Raw genomic sequence first — 15,962 nt, 5'->3', positions numbered from 1 at the left:
GTAACATTAAAAATATATGGTTAAAGGCGTTCCCCGTCCACTTCCGGTTAAAGGTATGTGGATGGCTTCGGTTCAGATCCTTGGAAGGCAGTACAGAAGGCGGCGTTTGGCCGTAATTGTTCCACATCAGTCTGGCCTGAACGCCCATCTTATTCATATTCATGAATAACTACAAAAACCTTAAAACACCTAAAAATCTGGCTTTACATATATTTCAGTTGAATCATCTGTTCAATTTGAGGATCAGGAATGATCAGGATTGAGATGAAACAAAGCGTCATATTTCATATTAGCTTATAAAATAAGTCAACGGCCAATGAATAAATCCAATCGGAGCAACTCCTCCAAGGAGTAATACAGTCATACACAGACATCCATCTGCCACAGCTCGGAGCAACTCCTCCTACGTGTATTACGTACATTATCCAACTGCCACAGGTCGGAGCAACTCCTTTGAGGTGTAATTCGTACAGGCATACACAGACATCCATCTGCCACAGCTCTAGGCAACTCATCGAAGGTGTAATACGGTGTAATACAATCATACACAGACATCCATCTGTCACAGCTCTAGGCAACTCATCGAAGGTGTAATACAGGCATACACAGACATCCATCTGCCACAGCTCTAGGCAACTCATCGAAGGTGTAATACAGGCATACACAGACATCCATCTGCCACAGCTCTAGGCAACTCCTCGAAGGTGTAATACGGTCATACACAGACATCCATCTGCCACAGCTCTAGGCAACTCCTCGAATGTGTAATACGGTCATACACAGACATCCATCTGCCACAGCTCTAGGCAACTCCTCGAAAGTGTAATACGGTCATACACAGACATCCATCTGCCACAGCTCTAGGCAACTCCTCGAAAGTGTAATACGGTCATACACAGACATCCATCTGCCACAGCTCTAGGCAACTCCTCGAAAGTGTAATACGGTCATACACAGACATCCATCTGCCACAGCTCTAGGCAACTCCTCGAAAGTGTAATACGGTCATACACAGACATCCATCTGCCACAGCTCTAGGCAACTCCTCGAGTGTGTAATACGGTCATACACAGACAGACATCTGCCACAGCCCTAGGCAACTCCTCGAAAGTGTAATACAGGCATACACAGACAGACATCTGCCACAGCCCTAGGCAACTCCTCGAAAGTGTAATACGGTCATACACAGACATCCATCTGCCACAGCTCTAGGCAACTCCTCGAAAGTGTAATACGGTCATACACAGACATCCATCTGCCACAGCTCTAGGCAACTCCTCGAAAGTGTAATACGGTCATACACAGACATCCATCTGCCACAGCTCTAGGCAACTCCTCGAAAGTGTAATACGGTCATACACAGACATCCATCTGCCACAGCTCTAGGCAACTCCTCGAAAGTGTAATACGGTCATACACAGACATCCATCTGCCACAGCTCTAGGCAACTCCTCGAAAGTGTAATACGGTCATACACAGACATCCATCTGCCACAGCTCTAGGCAACTCCTCGAGTGTGTAATACGGTCATACACAGACAGACATCTGCCACAGCCCTAGGCAACTCCTCGAAAGTGTAATACGGTCATACACAGACAGACATCTGCCACAGCTCTAGGCAACTCCTCGAAAGTGTAATACGGTCATACACAGACATCCATCTGCCACAGCTCTAGGCAACTCATCGAAGGTGTAATACGGTGTAATACAGGCATACACAGATCGACATCAATCTGCCACAGCTCTAGGCAACTCCTCGAAGGTGTAATACAATCATACACAGACATCCATCTGCCACAGCTCTAGGCAACTCCTCGAAAGTGTAATACGGTCATACACAGACAGACATCTGCCACAGCTCTAGGCAACTCCTCGAAAGTGTAATACAGGCATACACAGACAGACATCTGCCACAGCTCTAGGCAACTCCTCGAAAGTGTAATACGGTCATACACAGACATCCATCTGCCACAGCTCTAGGCAACTCCTCGAGTGTTATACGGTCATACACAGACAGACATCTGCCACAGCCCTAGGCAACTCCTCGAAAGTGTAATACGGTCATACACAGACAGACATCTGCCACAGCTCTAGGCAACTCCTCGAAGGTGTAATACGGTCATACACAGACAGACATCTGCCACAGCTCTAGGCAAATCTTCGAAGGTGTAATACGGTCATACACAGACATCCATCTGCCACAGCTCTAGGCAACTCCTCGAAAGTGTAATACGGTCATACACAGACATCCATCTGCCACAGCTCTAGGCAACTCATCGAAGGTGTAATACGGTGTAATACAGGCATACACAGATCGACATCAATCTGCCACAGCTCTAGGCAACTCCTCGAAGGTGTAATACAATCATACACAGACATCCATCTGCCACAGCTCTAGGCAACTCCTCGAGTGTGTAATACGGTCATATACAGACATCCATCTGCAACAGCTCTTAATAAGGCAACTCATCGAAGGTGTAATACGGTGTAATACAGTCATACACTGACAGACATCTGCCACAGCTCTAGGCAACTCCTCGAAGGTGTAATATGGTGTAATACAATCATACACAGACATCCATCTGCCACAGCTCTAAGAAACTCCTCTGAGGTGTAATACAGTCATACACAGACATCCATCTGCCACGTACAGCTAAAATTAAGGTAATTGCTATTGATAAATATATAATAACTGTTTTTCAATTTAAACATCGTGTACAATATGCCAACCTACCTTAATTGTATTTACTAGCATGTCCATTTTTTCTATATATATTTTACAACTATCGAGGACACTTCAGTAATGTGTCCAAAATGTACACGCTTCGACTGGTAAATGTACATGTACATGTATGTATTTTACAGACGGCAACATATTGAGCCTGTAATTTAACCTACCTAGCTATACCAACTATTATACTATCTAGTGTGCTGATTGAAATAAAGACGCATGTACACGTGATAAGATGTAATCTGCTTGTATGGCATTAAGTATCGTTTATAATGAAATGTCCTCAATTATGTTTCCAATACAATACAATTGTATCAACAAATTGTTTTTATGTAAGAAAACGAGCGCTACCATTGTCGAAACACTCTGAGAAAATTTTGACTGCACCTGTTGACTGCCACCTTTATATTTCTATACGTTTTGAAATTATTTTCTATTTATATAAATTACTGCTTGTCATACGTACTAATAGCGTTTCTCCATATAAAATAAAACGTTTGAAGTTTTACAAGCAAGCAAGTTTAGTGTTGATGTTGGGGTTTTGTAAATGTGTGTATTAAATGAAGTGCATCATTCCGGATACAATTATTCGGATAAAATGAATGATCATGATAATTGATAGATCATTTTTTTTAATTATCAAGGTTAGAACATCATGACAGAACAGCTGCTATTTGGTGGAGCATTTTCACTTGAATTGCCTGTTAACCGGAATGATATGAGGTACTGTAGTGAAGTTTAAAAGTATTTTTTTTTCAGATTTATTAAATAAATTTGTTTATTTTCAACCTCATATTTGCAGGCATACAATGACACACCCTAACAATAGGATCAACATTTTGCCTATGTCTTGAAATAAACCTGAATTTTATTATGATCAGAGTTAAGTTTGTTATAATTAACTTGCATTAAAAGATCTGAGAAATAGAATTCTGATCTGTAAAATACACATCTAGATAAAATTGTCTTTCAAAATCATAAATTTGTTAACTTGATTTTAATACCTTAACCTGAACTTTGTATTATTTATTACCAAATGTTAACAGTGTGGTACGGCAGATTCCAGACAACCAAGAGGTGTTTGCCCACCCGCAAACAGACCAGAGTTTGATCATTGAGCTTATGGAGGAGGTAGAAACACAGCAGCCGGATGAACACGCAATCAAGTAGGTGAATTCAGTTTATACAGCCAAACATCTATCTCTTCACTGATATGGGGACATCCATATCTCGGGCGCATAGGAATCAAATTGTAATTGGGGCCATGGAAGGTGTGGACTGGGGAGGGGTGTCCCCTCACTGCAAGATTTTTTTTCAATTTTAAGCATTGAAAAACTCAATTTCCAGTGAGTTTAGATTTTGTTGTTATGTTTTCTTCTACACCTTTTTTGGTTAAAATAGTTGATAGATATAAAACTAATATATGATAAAACAGTAATAAACATGTTACAGACACATTTGTAAGCACACATGTTATACTAGTATTTTCTTTTTCTGTAGCAAATACAAATACAGTTTTAAACAGTCACAATGAATCAAACACATTTAATACATGAATATGCACACTTTGTCGTAGCATCTCTCCAATCAGTGAAGCCGGTGATGATGAACCGCCCTCAACTATCGTGTTGCCAATCTTGCCGCCTTTTGTCACTTTCATACATGTAAAGCAGGACACACAATCTGTAGCCTGCAAGCATAAAATATAACATTATGAGTGACATATTAATTATTGTGTAATCATAAATACACCAGTATGTTTTTACTCTTAAATATTCATATTTGCGCAGTCTCACATTGTATGTTCATTAGCAAATTAGCGCAGTTTACCTCTCTATTGCAAGTTGAATGTTCTGTGTTCAGTGTTTTTAGTGCCAAAAGAAAATTTAAAATTCAGGCTGATTTGGAACGTCCATTTTAAAGTCAAACTTTAATGTGAGTTTGAAATATTACATATTGCTGGCTATTTAATGACAGGTCTGATTTAACAAGTAAATACAATTATCACAATCAACTAGACTTGTTGAAACATCGAAAACGATACAAATAATTATTGTCTTATTGCCTCTTCTTCTTCAACTTACCCTTCTTTCCACTTGCCTTAACTAGCCGTAATATTGGGGCCGCGCCCCCTGCTGTAGACTAGCACTATTCATTTAGACTAAACTTAACACCTTTGTGCACTTCTAAATATCATAGCTGTTTGACTACAATTAAAGTATGTCACAACCTGACAATATATAATTGGCCCTATTAGTTTGTTTCAACAGTACATGTCAGCTTTCTTTTAGTAATATTCCTGATATTATTCTTTGTCAATTATTCTGTGGCAATGTATCAATTCTTTTTCAAACATAGTTACTGTATTAAACTAACATTGTGTAAAAAAAGAATTATAGAATTACTGTAAAATTCTCTTTTTCAGAACTCATTTTGAAGATTTAGCCACAGTGAATGGTTCTGCATCTTCAAACATTATACAGACCGAAGAAATTACACCAAATGAAATCTCCTTACATGAGTAAGCAACAGGTTTCTTGCAAAAAAGTATTAATTGTATTGTAGGATTTTACAAGTACAAAAAAACTGCTAAAAACTGACATTGGCGTAATTTCACTCAGGCTTTAGTTTGTAGGCCCAGGTCTATAATATATTTTTAGAAAATGTAGATAAAACTGGAAAAGAAAATGTTTCTATGGTCATTAAGGAATTCAGACCCCTTGATCACACATAACTGAGGAGGCCTGCACATCAAATTTGGTCTAGGTATGCACTTGAATGTTCTCAGCAATATATTTATTCTATGTAAGAACAATATTATATGGAAACATAATGTATTTTAATACCTAACAATACCGTATTCTGTGGGTCCCATTCTTAACATTTTAACGTTTTGAAACCCTAAAACATTGGGGAAAAAACAAGGTAACATTGCTTATCTGTAATTTTTCATTAAAGCATGTACACTACTGAGCAAAAATGTAAAGCTTTCTGAAAAGTATTTCTGTGAAGGGGGTACTGTCTCCCTAGTATGACATTTAAATAATCTTGTTTCTGTTCAGGGCTGGAAGTTGCTGGTACATACTGGGAGAGCAGAGCATTGCAAAATTCAAGGAGACAGCAAAAAACTTGGTCCAGATTCATATGGGTTTGATCCGAGTCCCAAAGTATTCCACTGATGTGCTTATTACGTTGAATGATCCAATAAATATAAGGTGTGTATCAATCAGTGAATGTTTTTCATTTAGAACACTTTTTAAAAAGTTATTTAACGTTAGATGTTTTTTAAAGAAATGCTAGTTTCACTTTAGATACACAAGAAATGCTAGTTTCACTTTAGATACACAAGAAATGCTAGTTTCACTTTAGATACACAAGAAATGCTAGATTCACCTTAGATACACAAGAAATGCTAGATTCACCTTAGATACACAAAATATGCTAGATTCACCTTAGATACACAAGAAATGCTAGATTCACTTTAGATACACAAGAAATGCTAGATTCACCTTAGATACACAAGAAATGCTAGATTCACTTTAGATACACAAGAAATGCTAGATTCACCTTAGATACACAAGAAATGCTAGATTCACTTTAGATACACAAGAAATGCTAGATTCATCTTAGATACACAAGAAATGCTAGATTCACCTTAGATACACAAGAAATGCTAGATTCACTTTAGATACACAAGAAATGCTAGATTCACTTTAGATACACAAGAAATGCTAGATTCACCTTAGATACACAAGAAATGCTAGATTCACCTTAGATACACAAGAAATGCTAGATTCACCTTAGATACACAAGAAATGCTAGATTCACCTTAGATACACAAACAAGACAAAATAATGACGAACTTTAATGAGCTGCGGAGTATTGCATCATAAGATATTCGTTAAAAGTAATCATGCCTTATTCTTGATATTTTCCAGCACAGAGAGCAGTAGTCACCATGCAGTGCCGACATCTGCAGTACGCTGGAACTCTGGTGATTTCAAAAGAGCGCTACAGTCTATAAAGCTCCTTGATCCAGGCGTGTTTGGTGTGTGACGCTGTGATGATCAGTAGCTAAGCCTGCTACAAATGCAGATACTCTTTAGAAACTAGAGACTTGTATTGGGTCAAACATTTCTGTATAAAGAGATACTTAAATTTTATGTTCGGCCCAGATTTGATTCTACCCAAGACCACAGGTTTCTTATTAGAAGCTTAAAATCCAAGAATGGTATACTTATGAATGCTCATGAAAGTCTGATTCACTTTTAATGTTTGTGTTATTAAGGAATATTTTCTCCTGTACATAGGCATTGCATTAAGACTTGATTGATACAGAGCTATTGTCTATTGATACCATAACAGGTTTATCCAGTTTTGGGTCCATCTCATCAGTTTATGTAACAGTGCTCTAGATAATAAATATACTTGTATTGTAGACGGCTGGAAACAATAAGAACAGTTTATTTTATATTCAAGACTACCAAATAGGTATATTGCAGTAAGCTATCAATGCAATTTCTTGAGTTTTTATCTATTCAGATTTCTTTGTCATACACTTCATTAAAATATTCTTTGATAGCACGGATCTTTATAGGTCCATGATGATATGGAGTTTGTCCCAGTTTATTCACAATCTTATCAAGAGGTCTGATATTGGTTTGGTTTGATATTCTCAAATTCTGTGTAGAACACATGTTTCCATGGTGAGGGAAATCTTTCTTTACAATGTTACAATATGATATAACAGTATAAAGGCATATTCAGCTTGGTTGTGCATTCAAATATACATGTATAGAATCCTTACCATAATTACTTAAAGATACAGTTTAGACAGCTATTAAATATTTATATGTCCAACCAATAAAATATAATTTACTGAAATTATGCCAGAACCTGTACTGTATGGTAGTTATAGTATGGGTATTATATTGGCGGTGTTTACATTGCTTTTCTTGTGTATTATAAAAAAAAAGTTTTTCATTAAAAAATATTTGCTTTAAAAAATATTTGCTTTAAAACTTGGAAAAAGTGATGGTTTCAAAGAAAAGAAAACCCTTCACTCAAGAATGTCCTTCTGCCAAACTGTTTTGTTTATGTACAAGTAATATATGTTTGAAAATATTGACCTTATATATAAATACGATTAACCTTGATTAAGGACGGTCTTCTGTTAGTGCCTCACTACACATTTGTTAAATGAGTTATGAGTAGAGTACATTGTATGAATTGTGAATAGAGTATGAACTAGCTTATGCATTATTGTAAATTATACATGTGAGCTTTGTTAAGATGGAAGAGCTATATTTATAATACATCTTTGTTTAGTTTTAACTGTGAATGAAAGTTATGAAGTATACATCTGAACGTAAAACAGCTGGAATAGACCTTTTCCGTCTATAAGGGGTGGACACAAAAGGCCATGCTTTATACGCACGTTTTTACTCCGTCAAGTACAGAAGTCAACTAATTAATATTGTGTGTTTTATTGAATCACATGGAAATGTTATTTATTGCACTTGTTTGAACGGACATTTTATACAATTTGGTTTCATTTCATTTCAAGTGGTAGCATAACTCAGCAAGTTGGCTAAATAAGGTATTAAAGCTGGTCAACAATGTAGATAGTGAACGGAAATGACACACATTCTGGGCAACTAAAATAAACAACGAAAACTAGCATAGGATGAAAATGATTGTATTTTGCGACACAAATGTGACACTTCAAAGAGAAGATTAGAAAGGAACACCGCGGCGAATTGGGCAACACAATCGTTGTCTACGCCAGCCCCATCCTCCTCCGCGGCATCGGCCCTGGGGGTACTCCCAGCGGCTACAGTAGCGCCTGCATCGGCAGCGACGCCCGGGGAATGGGGGGTAAGGTCCCGGTGGTGGGTAGGGGCCCGGGAACGATAGCTCGTTAAATCCTTGACCTGAAAGTTGAATGACACGTTATTAGACAGTCACTTCCCTTGAATACATTGACAGCTACTTCCCTTGAATTTTTGACAGTAACTTACACAGTGAATTTCCTTGACTACTTAGACAGTTAGTTTTTTAATACTTACACAGTTACTTTCCTTGAATACTTAAACAATTACTTTCCTTTAATAGTTACACAGTTACTTCCCTTGCGTACATTATTTTTCTTTAAATACTTCAGTTACTTCCCATGGTTGAAAAACACACACTGTTTTTTTATATAATTAAATTCAAAAGAAGGTTTCAAGGTAGACCCTTAATTAAGAAAATAAATTAAGATACTAATAAAACTCCGAAAATAAGCATAAAAAAAACCCAGAAAATTTGTTTATTTCATCGTAAGATCGTATTTTATTTCACTCGTGATCATAGAAAAACTGTATTTCTTACACTGAAATAAACAAATATCCTCTAAATATTCAAGGCGTCATCGTTATTTACATCTTTCACACTTAAATATTGAACTTGGAAGTTCAGTATTGCCTTTGGTCATTAACAATGCAAACATAGAAACGTGATTGCCAGGACATGATTGTAAATACTATACATACACAAACATGTATTCTATAAAACATCATATACAGCTAATATAATAAAGTATGAATTCATATTCTTGTAATTATTATTTATCGAAACCAATGATGTTTAAGAAGCAGCTAATTATTTCCTCCGAGTTTAGATGTTTATATAATTTTGAGTGTATTATCCTTATTCTATATTTTTTACGTATGCCATTTTATACTGGATAACATAGACAGTAAAAAGTGGTATTCAGATTCAGATGCAGTTTTTATTTCAAAATTTACATAAACTATTTTCTCTATCAATGTTATAATAGGTACAAGTTTTAATTTAAGACAATTGTTAAGGTTGAGGTCCCAATGTTAAGGAATATAATTGGCAATACAAACCTTAATTCAGGAACGCTTAATCATGAATATGCCAGTTAGTTACGTCTTTAAAATCCGTTCATAATCAAACACAAAATGTACCAAAAGTAAACACGTAAAAAGAACGATTTTCAATGATCAGACCAACTTTGTTTTTCACTTAAGATTGTAATAGATATTAGTACTTATTAAATTATTCATCCTGGTCCCGATATTATGAGGGTTGTAACAAAGCGTTTAACTTTTTGCCAAAAAAAATCCGTCTATTTCGCCAATCCTAAAATACATGTATGTGGCGTTCTCAGTAAGTAATTACTTCAAATGTTTATATTCTCTATAGTATATATGAAAATGCATACATTAGTAAACTTCCGGTACTTTTCTGAATTTTCAGGCACCCAGTACTTTACCCACCAAATATCACTTAAACACTTTTTATATTAATTGTAACAAATAGCAAAGATTGCATGTATTATATCCAATCAGTCAAATATTGTGGTAGAATAAGTCACTGAAAGGTTTGTAATTACATGGTATTGCTGAATAGTTATGGCATTTTGTCAGATGTACGAGTGAAAATCTAACCTATTTCGTAGCCTTTGAAATTATTCAAACATTTATTAACAGAGTTTTAAACAAGACGGGCTTTGTTCATGAGAACACTTTCATGTAAAAACGATATGAAGAACGTTTATTCATCGAAATAATTCAAATTTGACCCTCCGAAAAAACATATAAGTATGCAAATTTAACGTATTAAGTCTTGCGAAGATGTGTATTTGAACTTTTACAAATAAAAAATATATGATGTTGATTTTCTCCATGTTGGAAATGAGCGTTGTTGACTACGACATTCAAGTGCTTTAGTGAAGTTTCCATGGGGGTGCTTATATGTATGTCATTTTTCTTTATTTCTAGCCTTAATAATGCTTCAACATTTGTGCAGCAAAATATCATCGCTTAATAACAACATACTGAATGTTCCTTGTACTATTACATATATTCTAGCATATATAGGTGTCCCTTAAACAATTTCTAGTATTTGCGGTATCATTCGAATGGCATGCATTTTGATAAAATACAAACTGTTCTTACATATAAAGTTAGGGTTAGGTCAGAAACAAAATCCCCACTATGAATTAAAAAAGTGCTAATGTTTTTAAAATAAAGTAAAAGAAATACGTAATATGCCTTGGCAAAACGTTAAACCAAATATGCTTGTAATCGAAAGGACGAAACTTTGACTTTAAGTTACATAAGTTCTAGTTGACATGCAAACTGGATTTAGTTTTCAGTTTAAGACACAGTTAATCATACTTAATACAGTTAAATGCAACTATAAACACTTTGGCTTCGTATGTACAACAACCTAGAATCCACGCTAATACTTATTAAGGTAATCTAAAAATGAAAAAAGAAATCGAGCAAACCTTGGCTGGTCAGGAACAGCGTCCCCACAAGAATGCACGCCAGCAGCAGAATATGTCCTTTGTTTGCCATTTCGAAGTGTTGTCCCAGTTCGAATCTTCAACGTATTTATATCTTTTGAAAACTTGCTTTGAACTTAATTTGACCGGAAGGGGTCAATTAAACTCAGATTACCTTGTACTTATTATATGTTTATCAACCTTTACGACAACTAACAGACAAAAATGGTGCTTGTAATGATGTTGCGGTTATGTTATTTTGACGCCAGCTCCCGAAGTTAAGGGTCATAGTAATGTCATCACGTATATCTGCAATGACGAAGCTGTTTGTCATCAACAAACAAGGAAATAAAAAGGGTTGTTTTAGAACCATGGAACGCTGTTTGTACTGATGGTGAATGCTAAAGGCAATCAAAATGTCAGTATGTCAATGTGGAGTTAATATAGTTTTGCATTAAACGCTTGACACGAACCTGCATTCAAAAAAAAATTAATATATCATTAATATGTTTACGACGGTTGTAAGACTGTTGTAAACAATGTTCTTTGATCAGTATTTTAAATTCTACTTTGGTTGTAACCCTTTTAATGTTTGAACTATGGGAGTAATCAAATCATATATAAAACAGTTTGCGATTAATTTGTTTTAACAGTCAGGTTGCCTTTCCTTCCTGTACCACAACAGATTGCTCACAGACAGTAACATCACTGTCGTAGTGTTGCCTTTTGGTAGGATTCGGAAGAAAAAAAACATTTGATCATACATCTATATTTTCATTGGACGGACGTCAAGTCTGGCCAAACACAGTTAGTCATGCTTTTGCTCTTGGTATGTTTTTATTTTATCATAGCAAGTAAGATTGTATATGTATGTAATTTAAGAGCTTTGCATGGAGTTGGGCAAAACAGTTAGAACAAGACAGGGGATGGAACCAGTACGTGTTGGTAACATTCAGATGTTTGGAGTTAGCTATGGAGGCTGATTTCTGCCATTTTGTTAAAAGACCAAGGTAAGTAGATAAAAAAATGACCATGCTAGAAATTATTATCTTTCCCACGAGCAAAGATAAAACAAATACCCGAATGGAACTCCTTTTTTATTGTCATCACACAATTACCTCCCTTGTTGAAGACCGTCGGCTGTAGCATCATGGTAATCTAGCTTGTCTTGTGGCAATATTAAGCGCGCGCATATCAATGACAACCACGAATTATCACGTATCTATGCGCATTTATTTGCACTACTCACAAAACAGTTCCAGCGAAAAAATACAGTTTTACTTTATTTTGTTTAACTGGGGTGTGATAAAAAGCATCTATCAAAGCCGCTCGTGTAAGATAAGCTCGTCCAAACCCTCGCGCAGAGTGTTTTACGGAAACTCGGGAAACCTCGTTTCCGTAAAACACTCTACGCTTGGGGTTGGATGAACCTTTCTCCCACCTCAGATAAGTAGATCCAATAATTTAACCATGCTAGAAATTCTTTTCTCCCACCTCAGATAAGTAGATCCAATAATTTAACCATGCTAGATATTCTTTTCTTGCCCACGGGCGAAGATAAAATGCCCGTATGGAACTCCTATTTAACGGTTACCACATTGTAATTACCTCCCTTGTTGAAGACTGCAGCATCAAGGAAATCTTGTCTTATGGTAATATTTAGAACGCTAATTAATTATTTCTCGCTTCAAATGTCACCATAAAAAAGTTCTCACGCACCATTCAAGAAATAATGCTTCATTCTCTTTAGAACTATTTAAAAAGACCGATTTGACTATTAACATATTCTGAATCACTGCGCGAATATCCATGACAACCACGTGCTATCGCATATCAATACGCAATTATTTTCACTAAGCACAAAAGAGTTCCAGCAAAAAATACATTTTTACTTAATTTTGTTTAACTGAGGTGGGAGAAAAAGCATCTACCATAGCCGCTCGTGTAAGATAGGTTCATTCCGACCCGAGCGTAGGGTGTTTTGCGGAAACGAGGTTTATCTTACACTCACGGCCATGGAAGATACTTATAATATTGCCCACGGGCGAAGATAAATGCCCGTATGGAACTCGTTTTTAATGGTCACCACATTGTAGTTACCTCCCTTGTTAAAGAAAGTCGTCTGTAGCATCATAGAAACCTTGTCTTGTGGCAGTAATTAGAATGCTAATCAACTATTTCTCCCTTCAAATGTCACAACAAAAAAGTTTTCACGCACCGTTCAAGAAATAATGCTCCACTCTCGTCGGAACTATTAAAAAACCGATTTGACTATTAACATAATCTGAATCACTGCGCGCATATCCATGACAACCACGAATTATCAAATACCCATACGCATTTATGTTCACTACGCAAAAAAGAGTTCCAGCAAAAAATACTTTTTTACCTAATTTTGTTTAACTGAGGTGGGAGAAAAAGCATCTAACATAACCTCTCGTGTAAGGTAGGTTCATCCCGACCGTCGCGCAGGGTGTTTTGCGGAAACTCGGTAAACCTCGTTTCCGCAAAACAACCTACGCTCGGGTCGGAATGATCCTATCTCACACTCTCGGTCATGGAAGATACTTATAATCTTACACTCTTGGCCATGGACGATACGTATCGTCTAAGGTGGGAAAAAAATAGATCCAAATAGTTTGGCCATTCTGGAAAGGTTTATCATGCCCACGGGCAAAGATAAATATGTACCCGTATGAAACTTCTTTTTATTGCCATCATGCCATTATCTCCCTTGCTGAAGACTATCGTCTCTAGCACCATGGAACTTTGTCCTGTGGCAATATTTAGAATCAAAATAAATAATTTCTCGCTTTAAATGGCGCCAAAAAAAGTTTTCACGCCCCATTCAAGAAATAATGCCTCACTTTCCTCAGAACTATTTAAAGAAGGATTTGACTACACTGTATTTACATGATCTGAATCACCGCGCATATCCATTCTGGGCGCCGACTATATTTGATATTACTTTAGAAATGTTCCAATTTAGGGACTAGTTCATAAATTGCAGAACAATGCTTTCAATAGTTTAGTGATAAAATATGAAGTTTTTGTATTTTTTATAAAACTTTACTCTTTAATTGATAATGAAACCTTAAATTATAATAGCCCTGCTTATCATTTTGAAAACTTTGATTTTAAATACCAACTCAATCTTATAGGAATGACGTCACCATTACGTCATATGTACTTCCGTTGTGTGGAAAATTCTCAATAAAAAAAAAATGTTCTTATGATTGATAGACATGTTTTCACATGCTCAATACACTGTAAATCAAAACTATCATTATTCCTAAAACTTGTATACCTTAAGTATCTATTCTTGCTTGATTTATCATTAAGAGTAGAGATTAAAGCATAAACCGCTGCCCTATAGTTGAATGGTCATTTTGGAAGAACTGTCATGGCGGACGGTGCAATTTTTAGAGTTTGTTTTTCAAGTGGAGTGATTTTTCTTAGGAATAACTTGACCCCCCTTTTTTATTGGCTTAAAATGTAATTTAAAGCTTGTACTTTAAGAATATATGTGGTTATCATAGCCTGCATTCGCTCGAAATGCCTTAAAATGTTGTCTAAAAATTATAATTTTACATTGAATTATATAGGGAAAAACAATGGTGGTGTGTAACCATAACAACTCGGCCATCTCCGAGATAGATACAGGCCGAGGTGTTCCGATTGATATCAATAGATGAAGGTTACACGGTACTATTACAATATCCATTATGTTTGTAAACCTCCTAAGCAGTAGTCTCCCTTGGTGACAGCAAAAATGCCGAGTTCTGAAAATATAACCTTGAGCTTAATTGTTTGTTTTGAAAATGTTATTCGAAAGAATGAACTCCAGATATTTCCCTCTTGATGTATATTATTGTTTATCCCCGTTCTATATACTCATATGAGTGAAATGTGTTACAAAAAATATACAAATATAAAGCAAGAAATTAACATAACATGCCGGTACAAATAAAAGTTGAATTTCATGTTATGAAATCTATGTTCTAGACCATATTTCTTCCGAAGAAACGTATGTATATTTTTGTTGTAATTTAGTTTTAACCGGAGGATTAGCTTGGGAAAACCCCCAGAATATCTATAATTCCGGGCTAAAACTATTGTAACAATATTATAATATTAACCATAATGTCCTTCAAGCATATGTACACCCAACATAAAAACAAATATTATCATTGAAATAATAACTATTTTTGGTTATCTGCATGCACGTTTTTCTTCTAATTTCATTGCGCCGACTTGAGGCTATGCATCAACTTTTTTCTTGTTACATATTTATACGCACATTATTTGCACTACGCACAAGAGAGTTCCAGCGTAAAAATACATACACTGCCTTGAGAAGTGATTATTGCTTAGTACATAAGTCTAAATGATTAATAAACACCTGACATATGCCGGGCACTTATCGTTTAGACGTATGCACTTAGCAGTCGATTTAGGGCGACTGAAAGTTGTAAACATAGACAAATGCGGTAGTCATTTACAATTGTATGATATCAATATTTGTCATTGCCAACTTTGGAGCTTATCAGGGTAACGACAGTCTCTATCGATTTCTCCTCTCAGTGCAATAGTAGCGTTAAGATACGCTAGTTTAGCACTTATTTATCTACTGGACGCAGTGTAAGATCAGGACAGATAAGAAACATAGAATTTATGAGGGTCATAAAGTTGACCCGTCCTTTTATTATAAGTTGCGATAGAAAATTTCAGTTTTGGACGATTTTAGATTTAGCCATAATTAGGTAGAGCTGTTCTATAGGGGTAACGTTAGTTGATAAAGTACTGAAATATCAAATCATCTCTGATAAACCTACTTCTTTTACAAATTACATTCCGTGTTCTTTTTGTTGAAATTTATAATTGATCGTTTCTCAAGACATTTAATTGGGGCTGTTATCACACTTTTATTTT

At 35.9% G+C, this 15,962-nt stretch overlaps 1 protein-coding gene across 2 annotated transcripts; it reads left to right on the top strand.

Moving 5' to 3' along the window:
- Positions 1 to 3,126: 3,126 nt before the first annotated feature.
- LOC128202993 (ran guanine nucleotide release factor-like) lies at positions 3,127 to 8,046 on the top strand. 2 transcript variants are annotated; one of them, XM_052904209.1, is made up of 6 exons: positions 3,127 to 3,246; positions 3,376 to 3,454; positions 3,778 to 3,897; positions 5,157 to 5,252; positions 5,794 to 5,946; positions 6,670 to 8,046. In XM_052904209.1, the coding sequence occupies exons 2-6, from the start codon at positions 3,387 to 3,389 to the stop codon at positions 6,785 to 6,787; spliced, it is 555 nt and encodes a 184-aa protein (XP_052760169.1). In that variant the 5' UTR covers positions 3,127 to 3,246; positions 3,376 to 3,386; the 3' UTR covers positions 6,788 to 8,046. The 2 variants fall into 2 exon arrangements, with proteins under 2 accessions (XP_052760169.1, XP_052760170.1); XM_052904210.1 differs by having other exon boundaries at positions 3,206 to 3,250.
- The last annotated feature ends 7,916 nt before the right edge of the window (positions 8,047 to 15,962 follow it).

The sequence above is a fragment of the Mya arenaria genome, chromosome 9 (genome assembly GCF_026914265.1).
Source record: "Mya arenaria isolate MELC-2E11 chromosome 9, ASM2691426v1".
NCBI classification, from domain to species: domain Eukaryota; kingdom Metazoa; phylum Mollusca; class Bivalvia; order Myida; family Myidae; genus Mya; species Mya arenaria.
The sequence above is the reverse complement of the archived record's forward strand: the minus strand, read 5'-3'. Positions and strand labels throughout refer to the sequence as shown.

What these genes read in the sequence shown, in the direction of transcription:
- LOC128202993 (XM_052904209.1), top strand. Translation starts at nt 3,387, where the DNA reads ATGACAGAACAGCTGCTATTTGGTGGAGCATTTTCACTTGAATTGCCT. An exon ending in AATGAAATCTCCTTACATGA is followed by an intron (nt 5,253 to 5,793) that starts GTAAGCAACAGG and finishes GTTTCTGTTCAG; the next exon opens with GGCTGGAAGTTGCTGGTACA. An exon ending in AATGATCCAATAAATATAAG is followed by an intron (nt 5,947 to 6,669) that starts GTGTGTATCAAT and finishes GATATTTTCCAG; the next exon opens with CACAGAGAGCAGTAGTCACC.